General features: G+C 46.5%; 1 protein-coding gene across 1 annotated transcript in view; it reads right to left on the bottom strand.

Moving 5' to 3' along the window:
* The window catches only part of LOC149342756 (snake venom 5'-nucleotidase-like), a 38,553-nt gene that overhangs the window by 9,947 nt on the left and 15,399 nt on the right, over positions 1-13,207 (bottom strand). Inside the window, exons 5-8 of the mRNA XM_089545229.1 lie at positions 11,687-11,824; positions 9,606-9,831; positions 3,174-3,362; positions 2,879-3,079 (exon numbers count right to left, since the gene is read on the bottom strand). Of these exons, the coding sequence (XP_089401355.1) occupies positions 2,879-3,079; positions 3,174-3,362; positions 9,606-9,831; positions 11,687-11,824 (754 nt within the window). The remainder of the gene's footprint in view (positions 1-2,878; positions 3,080-3,173; positions 3,363-9,605; positions 9,832-11,686; positions 11,825-13,207) is intronic.

Consider the following 13,207-nt stretch of genomic DNA (forward strand, 5'->3'; position numbering starts at 1 on the left):
CTCGCCATTCAACTTGTCATGCAATGGTGCACATTCGGGGAGAGACTTGATGAGATAAAAGAAAAATAAAATAGATATTACAGTCATCGTAATGCGCATGAACAGTGCCAGATGTTCACCACATACTTTTGCACTGTTGCATTTGCTTTAATGCTTTCCTTGCCTAATTGCTTCTGCCGTGGTCATATAGATCCACAAGCACTGCAGGTAAATGACAAAGTGGGAACGGTACACTTTGATCTGGTCCTCGTGTTATTATTGCCGATCACAAGGCCATCACTTGAAAAGCGAGACAATGACAGCCTTGTCATCCGAAAAACGAGTTATGATGCTTATTGTCATGACAAGACACTGACGGAATAGGGCCGTTGTTCATTCATGCCACTGACGCGACTCACATACCCACACCCCCCGCCGCGGTGGCTCGGTGGTTACGGCGCTCGGCTGCTGACCCGAAAGACGTGGGTTCGACCCCGGCCGCGGCGGCCGAGTTTCGATGAAGGCGAAATTCTAGAGGCCCGTGTGCAGTGCGATGTCAATGCACGTTAAAGAACCCCGGGTGGTCGAAATTTCCGGAGCCCTTCACTACGGCGTCCGTCATATATATCCTGAGTTGCTTCGGGACGTTAAACCCCAATAAACCTAAACCTAATCATACCCATACATGCGCACTTCGGAACTCCCTGCCACATCAACGTACTCCATTTCAGTACACCTCTCGCGGTGCCAGGTCTCGCACTACGATTGCTTGCTTCATCGTTGGCTGTTCTGACACACTGTATATGCGCCTTGCTTGAGCGTGCTCGCCCCGCACCTCTTCCCCGTCGTCCACGCCTAAGCATCGCGCTTCCTGCAATTCCTTCCTTATTCCGCACGCCGATTTCTTGGTTAGCGCACTGGGCTAATGAGGCGAAAGAGCCGGGTTCAATTTCGGCCGCGGCGGCCACATTTCTTTGGAGGCGAAACGCAAAAGGCGCTCGAATGTTGTGCGTTGTCAGTGCACGTTAAAGTACTCCAGGTGAATTTCTGAGCCCTCCACTGCGGCTCATCGTTTCTTTCTGTCCTCTTTCACTCCCTCTTCGTCCCTTCCATCATAGGGCGATTGAGGTGCCCACAGAGGAGTAAGACTCGTACTGTGTCACTTTCTTTCCTAAAAAATAAATTTTCTTTGTAGCCTGTCAGGGGAGGAGAAAACGCTCTGGTCTCGGCATTGCCGCGCTGCTCAGCAAGGAGGCGGGAAACTGTTTTATAAAATCCAAAATGTTTCAAATCAAATTAAACTACCCACATTTCCTAGTTAATGCATGAGGTAGTGACGCAGGTTGGAAGTTGATGTTTTGCAAGGAACTTTCTTTTCGAGAGGACTTAAAATTTGTTTCTGCATTGCGCTTAATTATTTTTGCTGAGAGAAGAAAAAGAGTTGTCGGAGAGAAGTTGCGACATTTCTTTCCAGGACTAATATGAGTTTCCCCGATGTGTGTAAGTGTTTTTGTGCAAGACTGACAGAGAAATGTGCACTTGCTGAGTTCTTTTTAATTAATTTACAATTGAAGACAACATTTTAAGGTACATTTTTATGGGAGTGTAGCAGTACTTTCTGCAATTATATTTTTTGAGAACCGTGATGCTGGTGTCTTTGAGAGCATGCATATGCTGCCATTGTGGCCTTCAGGTTAAGCTGCAAGTGCAGCTCTTACTCTGCGCCTGTGCTCAGCCTGAAGTTAAGGGGTTGTACCTTTGTGGAGAATGCGCTTCTTTTATTGTTCCTGTAAAAAGCTGACATTATGAATGAGACTAATGGTTGTGGCCTTGTGCCTACCGGCAACTGGTCGGATTTTCAGAGGCTTCCCGTATGGAGCGGGGCAACGGCGCTTGTCACCATGGCAGAGAATGATCACTACCTTACTACCTAAAGCTGTGGCAACCATTGCCTGTTCTCTCAAGCTATTTTCTGCTACACACTCTAAAAGTGTTAATCTAAGCGTCACTTGAATCCAACTTACTCACTTCGAAGCACATAATGTAAATGATGCATGCCAGTTTGGGTAATGCTTACCTGTATAAAGCGACTGTTAGTGACTATAAGCTTCCGCTGTTCTTGAGGTTCCCAACGCTATGCTGCTTGTTTTTCTGTTGCAATAATCGGCCACAGCACTACGATGTCATGGCATTCTGTACATGCCATGGCATCCGATGTGGGGGCCGTCTTGACACCCTGGTGTTGTAGCCTTTTAAATGGCGCTGAGTTAATCTATGTTCTATCGATCGGAGGTTACTCAGTAGATAAGAACGGAAGCATCTGTTGTCATTGCTCATGAAATGCTAGAAATGTGCGCACACTAGTCCTGCCTACTGAATTTTCATGCCAGTCTAAGACGGACTCCGCTACTTTTCGAAGTCGTGAATAAACCAAAAGAGTTTGCACATTACACTAAATACTTAAGGCACCGACACCTACTAGCACACTATATTTCTTCCGTTTGAAAAAATGATACAGTGCTATAATGTGAGTTTTGATCTCTGTTTTGTCGTACCCCTTTTCTATTCTTAGCTAAAAATCTCACTTGCGCCGATGTGCTGCTGTTCCGGTGAAAAGGACAAGCTATCGCCCATATACACGTTCTGCAGAAGAGCTGTTACGTAGGCTTGTTGGTTTTGGTCAAGATAACAAAAGAAACAGCGCAGCAACGGCAAAAAAGCGAATAATAGGGAGAAGGTTTTAAGTCAAAGCCCCGTTTGTTGTTTTGAATGCTTCTTTTTTTATGATCTGTAGAGCGGTGGTTCACCTGAACCTTCAGTAGTCTCTGCGTGTTCTTTCAGCAAAGCTCAGCGGAAACACGGCAGAACACAGCGTCGCCCAAGTTTACTTCATTCTTACCTTCTGGAACTGAAGCGTTCATGAGAATAGGATTGCCTTCCCAGGTTGCTACGTTTCCTTGTGTGTCGAAGGTCACCTTCAGTCTGCCCAGAAATTTTCCAAACCAGAAGTCCTGCACAATAAGTGCCTGGCTACCGTCGTCTCTCGGCACCACGTACGGGTACGAGTCTTCGGGCTTGTTTTCCTTTGGATGGTCAGACCCTACATGGGCGAATGCAAAGAACAACGGAAGTAGAGACGCGGAAGGGCAGAACAATATGTAAGAGAAAGCAGTTTTTTTTTTTAGATTTCTTACCGTTGTAAAGAAAAGTGTTGGTATGCCCACCAACGAGTACGTCGATCTCGGGAACATTTTTAACAATTTCGATTTCTCGCTTGAAGCCACTATGCGTAATGGCAATAATGATATTCACACCTTGATTCTTGAGATTTTTGACCTCTTCCTGGAAGCTTTCAATTTCCCTACTGAACGTGACATTTGGTCCTGGAAAAAATGAGAAAAAAATGAGAGAACATATCTTGACGGGGCTTATAACGAGTTCAGTGTAAAAAATCGAGCGCCAAATGCTCAGCAAAATTGAATACCGAGTAACACGTCTTTTTGCAGCATCTTCGGCAAGGTACCGTAACATTTAAGGTGGCATGCATTTGCACCACTTTCCAAACATAAATACGGGGACAAAAACTAAGGGCGTGTTTTTTTCTCATACTAAATGATGAGAACGGTGAGTACCTCTGAGAGTTGTACATCAGAGATTATTTTTTCTTTTTGTGGTGTTTAACGTCCCAAAGCAACTCAGTCTATGAGGGAGGCCGTAGCCGAGGCCTCCGGACAATTTCGACCACCTGGGGTTCTTTAACGTGCACCGTCATCGCACAGTACCCGGGCGTCTAGAATTTCGCCTCCATCGAAATTCGACCACCACGGCGGGGATCAAACCCGCGTCTTTTGGGTCAGCATTCGACCAACACAACCACTGAGCCACTGTGGAGGCTTGTGCGTAAATGGAGAACGTCAGGATGGGAATAAAGAGACACAAGAGGAGCAATTTACATCTGTTCTCTCTTGCTTTTGAGCCTGGACTCTGCAAGACCCTTGGTCTGAAATTCCACAACCGGGCAACAACAGAGTGCGAACATATTATTTCGCTTCCTCGTTAATGGCTCGCTATTTCTTCCGCCAGATCAACAACTCATCTTCAAATTTTTATCCTCGCTTCTATTCCCGGAAGCTCAGTTCCCTTTCTTTCCGTTATCAGCTTAAGACTTGCGTCTTCCTTCTCAATCGGCAAGGTGCCCCGCCACTTATCTCTATTTAGGCTACACCGAAGACTGGACAACGGCTACCGCAAGAGAAAACTACTGGAGGTTGGCCTTATGAATGATAAGCATTTAACATGTTTTATGCAGGACACATGCTTTTACACGCTAACTTGAGGCTCGAGCTGAGAAAAAAATTCTTGGCTGCGTATTGCAGTCGTAATGTATGACAAGTTATGCTTTCCCGTAAGAGAGGCGATTTGCGTGTTTAAATGAGCTACACACGTTTTTATGAAGTCAAGATGCAGGACTTCATAAAATTATTCTGAGGAGCTTGAACCCCTGTGAAATGCTGTGACTACAGCAGCAGCGATGCTGATCGATAATTTTTACTTTTTTGCGACCCAAAGAAATAAAATCCATATCATTCGAGCTTATCATATCATCGCGGTGTCATCGTTTCGCTGGACTAGCTAGCCCAAGTGTTTCAACAATGGGGCACCGGGAAAGTACAACGTACCGCACAGGCTGCACGAGTGCTGACCGTTCTATGCCTTTACCACAGACTCACCTAAACATTCATTATGGAGTGAGTTGCTGAACAACTCCACAGCCTATTTGCAAATTCTAGCCAGTAGAGCAGCCGACGGCTGCATCGTCAGTGGCACGGACTGGGTCGCACATCACTGCGTATGCCAAAGCATCGAAAGCGCACGATGTATTGGGCGACATGGGCTCTGAATCTCCGACATGAGACGGTGACCCGGACTAGCGTCAGAAAATAAATGCATTCGTCCCTCACATGGGATGTCTTTCAATAACACTGAAGAGGGACTTCGTTGGGGATTCCCACAGTGGCACCTAACTGTAAATTAAAGTGATTAAGAACACCTTGCGATATATTTTTTAGCTTTACTGTACGGCCTGTGCAAAATTCGTGTGTTGAGGCGCAGCGCTCAATTCTTCGTTTAGCCCAAAACTCATTTCAGTCAAATCCGGTGTCACTCCGCACGATATCTGCGATGAAAGCGGATTCCACTGGCCTGGTTACCACTGTTTATGTGTTGTTTTCATTTTCCCGCCTCTTCGTTGTGATGATTGTGAATGTTTTTTATACCTTCATTTTCTCCGCCTGTGTGCATTAGATTGTTGTGATCTTGTAAGGCATGCAATCTGTTGGCTGCTTTGCCTTCAGCCTGGGCTTATAGCCAATCTTATTCCTACACATGTGCTTTAAATGGCTCCTGAAACTCTTTTCACAGAGGCTAAGAAAAGCGAAAGACTGATAGATATTGACGCGAAGCTTTGTTATATTTGTTGTTTCTTCTCGAAGATGCCGTGACGTGGTCTTATTACTTTGTTGTGTTGCGAGAGGCGCCCGAATTTGTCTGGGAAGACTATTGCACGTGAAACTATTTCTACTAAGCTCGAAATGGTCGTAAGTGCTTTCCGCGCCTTATCCCAAAGGTTCTTCGTCTTGAAATTGAGCACGGCTTACAGCGGCAGTGCTTCTTTTCTTCGACGGTTCTTCGATGCAGGCGCAAGTCAGGCCAGTAAAAAGTTTTTCAGACCTACGTCACTTTTCTCGTCTGTTCGTGGCGGTGTCGCTACTACGCGATAATATTGAACCACCCATCATCCCCCGACAAACATTTAATATCAAGTTTATGGAGCACCGGAAATATCGGCGATTAAAAATGACCCTCTTCGTTTTCTCCCTAAACGTATAAGCCGGGGTAAACCTGAAAAAAAAAAAATTGGCTGTGGCTTAGCTAAGGTTAAGCCTGGATAAGCGAAAAGCTCTCGCTGCTTTTCAGCCAACTCCCAAGCTACCACTTTTGGACCGGTGTTTCTGCGCCGTCCGACCGTTGCTTCTTTTTCTCCTTCCATGGCGAGTGTCTGCGCCTGTTCTATGGGCAAGCGCGACTTATATACCCCTCCTTTCAAATGTGCACTGCGCACGGCTGCGGCGAAAGGTCAAACGGTGGTGAGGATGGCCGCCTCTTCTATGGCCGCCGCCGCCGCTCACGCGTTCTCGCAACGCCTTGCGAAAGAACCTTCTCTTCTTGGGACGGCGGCGGCGACCGCGCGGCAGGGGCGAAGGGTAAAGCGGTGGCGAGGAGGAGAAGCGGCGACGCTCAGACGACGGAGTCGGCGTGCGGCGGCGACGACGGCTGCGGCAGCAGCGGCCACCTGCGCTCCGCGTGACGTCGCTCGGTTTCGCGCATGCGCAGCTGTGGCTAAAATTGGTCACGGCGCACGCCAGACCCGGTGTTGGCGAGCCTAGTCAAGCTTTTCGCTTCAAAGAAAAGATATCGAAGGTCATGTATGCATTTTGTCCACGAGTACGTCAGCCGGTTTGGTTGTTTCCTTTTGTTTTGTTTTTTTGCCGCTAGCTCACCCGCCGCGGCATGACCCATAGACATCTTCAGCTGGCCGTGCCCTCCTGCTTCCTTCGTTCGCGGTTTCTGGTGGGCCAATGGCAGCCCCTTTCTACTGACGTCAAGCGAGCCAGACGGCTTTGCGTGGCAGGATTCGCTCGAGAAGCCGGCACCAGACTTCGTCACGAGGCGCGTGAAAGAGAATCTTGAAAATATTTTTTACAAATTATTGGCTGCCTTTTGAGGACTTGTACGCAGCATGAGAGCCCATTGCCGTTTACTCTACATAAAGCAGGCATTTTACTGACACTTTCGAAATCATTTAAGGCAGCCTAAAGGCCCCGCTGCGGTGGCCCAGTGGTTATGGCGCTCGGCTGCTGTCCCAAAATACACGGGTTCGAACCTGGCCGCGGCGGCTGAATTTCAATGGAGGCGAAATTCCAGAGGGCCGTGTGCTGTGCGATGTCAGTGCACGTTAAAGAACCCCTGGTGGTCGAAATTTCCGGAGCCCTTCACTACGGCGTCCCTCATAGCCTGAGTCGCTTCGGGATGTTAAACCTCATTAAACCAAATAAACCAAATCATGCAGCCTAAAGGGCTCATAAAACGTGTGGTGGAAACGGGTGGTGAAAGGAGTAAAAAAATGGGTGGTGCTTCTGGCGGGTAAAGGTGGGTGGCGATCTTCCCTCATGGCATTTGTGATGAACAGCGAATACACGACGGGGACGAAAGGAAAGACGCTCGAGGACGGGCGCGGACTTCCAAATAAAATTTTATCACTTTTATCGTGGAAATAAATGCTCCAGGCTCTAGAGGAGAGAATGAAAAAAAAACACAATGAAACTCATGCAAGCTGAACAAGCAAACTATTAATACGAAGAGGATGCAACAGCTTCGTCACTTAGCCGGAGCTAAAGACCCCAGTTCTTTTCCTGATATTGCAAAGGAGGGGCTGCTGACGCATCCGTTCTTGCGGCTTCAATAATTACCCGCGTTAGCTTATCTCTGTGCTTGCTTAGCACTTTAGCTTGCTTGTAGTACAGTTGGAAAGTTTTACTTTCGCACCCTCTCCGGTATATACCTATATGTTCACTGCAATGTTTACAATGAAACGTTTATTGGCACCTTCCCGTCCGGCTCGTATATACTGCTTGCCGCATGATAGTGGAATGCTGCAGACAACACTTTGCCATGCCACCATGAAATTCTAAGACTTTTGGACACCAATAAATTTTTTACAAATATTGCCTAGCTTTTTGGGAGCCAAGAAAATCATTCTAGCGCCTGTTCGACTGCCTTTTATGTCTGTGTGTAAAACGTTGAGTGTATGGAACCACAAATGCCTATTCTTTTTCCTCTGCGGATTCAGCTAGTTTCTCTTTTTTGATTTTGCTTAAACTTCCTAAGATGGATTTAGAAACAGAGACAAGCAGCTTCTTGGGATATCCTGCCTGCCCAGTACGAGTGGTATAATGGTTATTCTTATCTGGCATCGATTGAATACATTGAGTAAATCTTTCCACCATATCGATGTAGTTAGGGGCACGGTTCGCTGCTGGCAGGTGGATGGGGAAATCCCCCTAAACATCACCTGCCACATTTGGCAGGTGGATGCTTGACACAGACGCCGACACCGTCGGACAGTGTTTGCCTTCACGGCTTTCCTAATGCTATTGACTTCAAGGAAAATGAAACTGTTAGCTTGCACTTACAGAACTAAAAAGCAGGTCACTTAGGTGCGGAGCTCGCGCTCAGTTAGGTAGGTAAAAACTAAGAAATGATTAGACGCGAGCAGGAACTTTGTTTTTTTGTCTGCTTTTTTTTCTTTTGGTGAGAGTAAGTTTTGTAAGTTTTAGTATCATTGTCCTCGACCAGTCGAGATTTCGTCCAACTCTGGACTGCAGACTGGGAGGACATGCGGAGTCAAAAAGCGTAGCGAAAGGTAAAGTGAAAAAGCACTTTGCGCTTTTGTTCTTTAGAGTGCTGTTAGAAATCGCCGGGATAATGCTGCGGAGGCTGGTTTCTGACTGCTCAAAAGCATCACAACTATCTTTGTTTTGTCCATACTTAACATGAGGCCGTAGGTTGTGGGTTTCTAAGTGGACACAGGCCACCACCCTCCGCGGGTTCGAGCTTCGCGCGAGCCAAGGGCCCCGATCAGCCGTCACCACACACACACTGGGACACTGATGCGGTGCACTCAACCTCCGCTGGGAGGAGAGCGATTCGCCGCAAAGAAATAGGCTTCCAAGTTCACAACGGAGACGTTTATTCACGTCGTCCTTCAGCAGTACACACACACTCAATCGTCACCCCGTCCCGGGGGCGCGCGAGGAGCAAGGCTCCGCTGCGCGCACGAAGCGACTCGAGCAATGCGCGCCGCTAGCACGCCGCTGCAGGAGAATGTCCCCGCGGCAGTGCTGTGATCTCCCTCTCGTGTCGACCGTTGGGCCGGTTGCGAGAGAGAGTGGGCAATCAACGCAAGGTACGCCTGTCGGAGGTCGCTGGACCCCGCTGGACAGGCTCGAGCCGCTGCAGGTCAAAGGACACGTGCGGGCGAGCTCGAGTAAGCACTGGTCCGAACGGCAAAGGCCGGCACGGACAAGCAGTAGCGTACGCACCTTACGCTGTCTCGGAGGGATCTCTCGCTGGGCCCCGCTCGGACGGTCGCGCGGTGCGCGGCCGCCCAAAGCGGGTCCCGAATTCCCGCCAAAAGGCGCCAATGGCAAAGGCCGTTGGGGAGCCGGGGCGGAGCTGTGGCCAAATGACAGTGATTAGTCACCTAGCCGCCTCTCCACCGCCTGAGGCGGGAGCAAGGGAAAGAGGAGAAACAACGCGGGAAGCCGGCAAGCCGCGCAGAGGCAACGGCGGAAAGCCAGGATTCCCACAATGTCAAAAGGGGAGGAGGGGGAGCATGTGAAGAGAAGAGCGAAAAGCGGACAAGAAGACGTGTGAAAGTAGAATACCGGGGACTACCGCTTGTTTAAAAAAAAAAAAGTCCACGGAGAGCAGATATTGCAGTAAATTTCTTTAGCCGTAATTTAATTTTACATAATTATTTTCCAAAATTCGCAGAGGCTACCGACCTGGATTTGAAGTAAACTGTGTGTCCGGAATCACCGCACCGAGTATTCCAATTTTTTTTCCATCAATCAACTTTGTTGCAGACTTCACTAAATTGTAATCTTTGAGATAGGGGTCCTTCGAAAAATCAGTGTTTGTTCCAACAACTGTAATATTAGATTCGTTCATTCTCTTCAAAAAAGGGGCAAGGTTTTTTGGCCCGTCGTCGAACTCATGATTTCCGAGGCACTGAAAAAAATGAAGAGATAATATATTCGCAGATATTTTCATTCAACACAATCAGGTTTTGCAGTTATGAGTGGGATTGGATTGGAAAGAATAAAAGAGGTTTTCAAGAACATATTTTGACGTAATGCAGCTTCAAATACAATCTTACCAAAAGATAGACGAACGTTGCTTACGAGTGGATAGAATACATCCTGTTTTTTTCAGTGCTGGTTTGCTTCTTGATTCATTCTTTCCTCTTACAAGAGAATTGCAGGGAGGAATGTCAACTGATGAGCGAAAGAAAAACCAGATTTCTTTCTATTTGAAAGGAATTCATCATAACAGATCTTTGTAGCGTATGGTATACTCTATGCCGAAGTGGCTGATTTTTGGATGATTCCCATTTAAAAGCCCGAGATTTGAGGAAGCGATTTATTGTCTTCAAACGACTTGCAGCCGCGGCCTGTACACTTTTCGCCGGAACTGCACTGAGTGTACCAATACAGGGCGTAAACCGGCCAGAAAGCGGAGTTGTTGACGTACTACTGCCCAAGCGAACTTGAGGGAATTATTCGTAAACCATGTTCTCCGAAACCGGAGTTACGTTGCAGTAGCTCACCGGCGCTCTCTGTTTCATGGTTTAGAATCAGAGAACCAGAGCTTAGAATCGGAGATGGTGGTAGCTTCACAGTGATGCATGTCAGGGTGTTTGCTTCTGTTTTCCTCACATCTGTCCTTCGAGCTAGGCAGCGCGCATATCCTTCCTGGCCGCTTTCGAGGCCTTCGCGGCCTCCGCTATTAGCCGCTTTTGTTGACTGGAGAGCGTATTCAACTTGCTTTGCTTTTTTTGTGCCTCATGCGCCGCCGTGTTCAGATGCTTCTGCTTTTCGTAATGGGTAGCGCGCTCAGTGTCCCCCGCTGCTTTCGCTGTTTTACGCGTCGTAGCGCTCGCCCTCTCTGCATCGGGCTTGCGACGCACTTCACCGTATTGGCCACCCTCTCAGTTTCAAGAACTCTTCTCTCAACTTCAACGCTCAAATTCAAGAAAACTGGAACAATTCGTCGGGAAGCGAACTCCTTACCCTTTGTCTAAGGGTCAAACACGCTACCGTTAGGCCACGCAAGCATTTCTTTTTCAACATGGTATTTATTACAATGATGCGATGTTTTTATTTAAACGAGCTATCTACAAACATTAAGAAAACAGTGGCACAACAACTCATATTAGCAATGTAGCATGAGGCACGTTCGTATGACTTGGTCAAAGTAGGTATTATATGCATGTCTTCAGGTTTTTTTAAAATAATTTTTGTAATTGTGAAAGAGGAAGCAGTGTCCGTGTCTGCGTAAGGAAGAACGACCGCTGACGGGACCCGTGAACGCTGTCACGTCATACCTTTAAAGGCGGAGCTTGAATACCCCCCCGCTTAGTTTTTTTTTTCCTGCTGCTGACCGTTTCAGCGGAAAAGTTCAACAGTTTTCCGACATGTTCGGATTCATGCTCTGCCTTAGGCTCGCAGAGGTTTCCGGACATCATCACCCTTAATTTGTCGAGAATGGGAGCTAGAAGCATTTCATACAACTTCAAGCCAGGCTGAAATTAGAAGAAATTTTATGCCGCACACGAAGTAGAAAGTCAAGACAAAAAGAAATTAAGCATATGCCAAGGGGGCGTGGTTACAACTGAGAATAAAGTTTGTTTGGACCTCTACCATGGAAAGTTTTGTTGCTTTCTAAAAGCATGAACTTCATGGTTCTTTTTAGCAGCATGGAGCAAATGGATTGCTTTATACAAATAAAAGAGGGCTATATGAGGGCACATATGTAAGAGGGCACATATGTAACGACAATCGCTCTGAAGATAAACTCTACTTACCACGTAGTCGTAGCCCATGTTAGACATCACTTCTGATATCACGCTTGACTTAAGGAGGGTGTAGTAAGGTGTGCCTTGAAAGAAATCTCCGCCGTTCATGAAAAGAACATTTGTCTCATTTTCTTTGATTTGTCTCACCTTGAAGATAATTAAACAACAGGAGTTAAATTCGTCGAGACTAGCGTATGTAAAAGCATCGCGAAAAACCGGTTTTCTGACGCGTAGGCAGCCAGAAACATAAGGGGTAAGGTCGGTATAAGTCGCACTGCATTTCAGAATGAATATCATGATTCACGAAAAGTGTGGTAGCTGAGTCTGTAAAGGCTACAGATTTTAAACTTGTTCTTAAGCTGGCACGAACAGAAAGCCTAACTTTGTCACGCCTTTTGCCTTTTGAGTGTAAGATCACATTTCATTACATTTGAATCTTATACACTACCAAAACATTTTATTACAAATTACATTTGAATCGTGCACAAATATCTACCACTTGCTACGGTGGCTCTGTAGCTAAGCCCTAGGTGAGGGGTTTGGTACCGGTCTTGGTAGCAGTTGAGTATTGTTTAGGCACGTAAAAATCAAGAAAGCAAATAAATGGTCTTTAAGCCAAGTTTAAGGTAGTTCTACTTTTCTGCCGTTTTTAGCGCGATAAACACAAGCAGCACAAAAGTAGTTTATTTTCCTGATCTTAAAATACGAGATATCGCGTCAAGGATGCGGCCGAGTGCATTTTATGGCCTCCACATTTAGGCAATGATTTTGCATAAATGGGGACATCATGCGCTACGGTAGCTGAATTATTAAAGACTAGCAGAGACAGAGCTTTCGATAAGGTCGCAGAAGGGCTACGTTGGGGTCGGTGCAACTTTACTGCCGCAAGTTGTGTGCGTAACTGTAATCTTAAATAAGGAAAACACACTTTACGGAGTACCTTTCTACCCGAAAAGAGAGATAAAGAAAGCTTCCCATTCACTGAGTGCTGGCTCTTCGTTGCATGTAAGCGTTAGGTTACGCCGGAAACTGTCAGCGAAATGCAAATAACAGATGCACCAGAAAGTATAAGGGCAGACCGTAGCTGAGTTGGTAGAGCGCTGCAAATGGAATGCAGAGGCCATGGGTTCGGACTCCGCCGGCAGAGTGGTCGTCTCTCCTGGTTTCTCTCAAATCACCTCCAATCTTCGCAATTACACAGTTAATTTTCCGCTTTAACCAACCAACGCCCTAAAAAAATGTTACGTTCTCTACGATTTCCTTGTTTTAATGTCTCCTGTCTTCTGCCGTATCTATGACGCCCATCTGTTACTGTGCTTCTATATATATATATATATATATATATATATATATATATATATATATATATATATATATATATATATATATATATATATATATATAGTATTCAGTAGGGGTTCCAATGGCCCAGTTTACTAGTTTAGGTACAGTATTACGACAAACGCGACTGTTCTTTTAACGTTTATTTTGCCAACAGTTTCGGGAATGTATTCCCTTCGTCAGGGCAGG

This window comes from Amblyomma mixtum, chromosome 5, assembly GCF_055824585.1.
Source record: "Amblyomma mixtum isolate Tamu chromosome 5, ASM5582458v1, whole genome shotgun sequence".
Classification (NCBI taxonomy): domain Eukaryota; kingdom Metazoa; phylum Arthropoda; class Arachnida; order Ixodida; family Ixodidae; genus Amblyomma; species Amblyomma mixtum.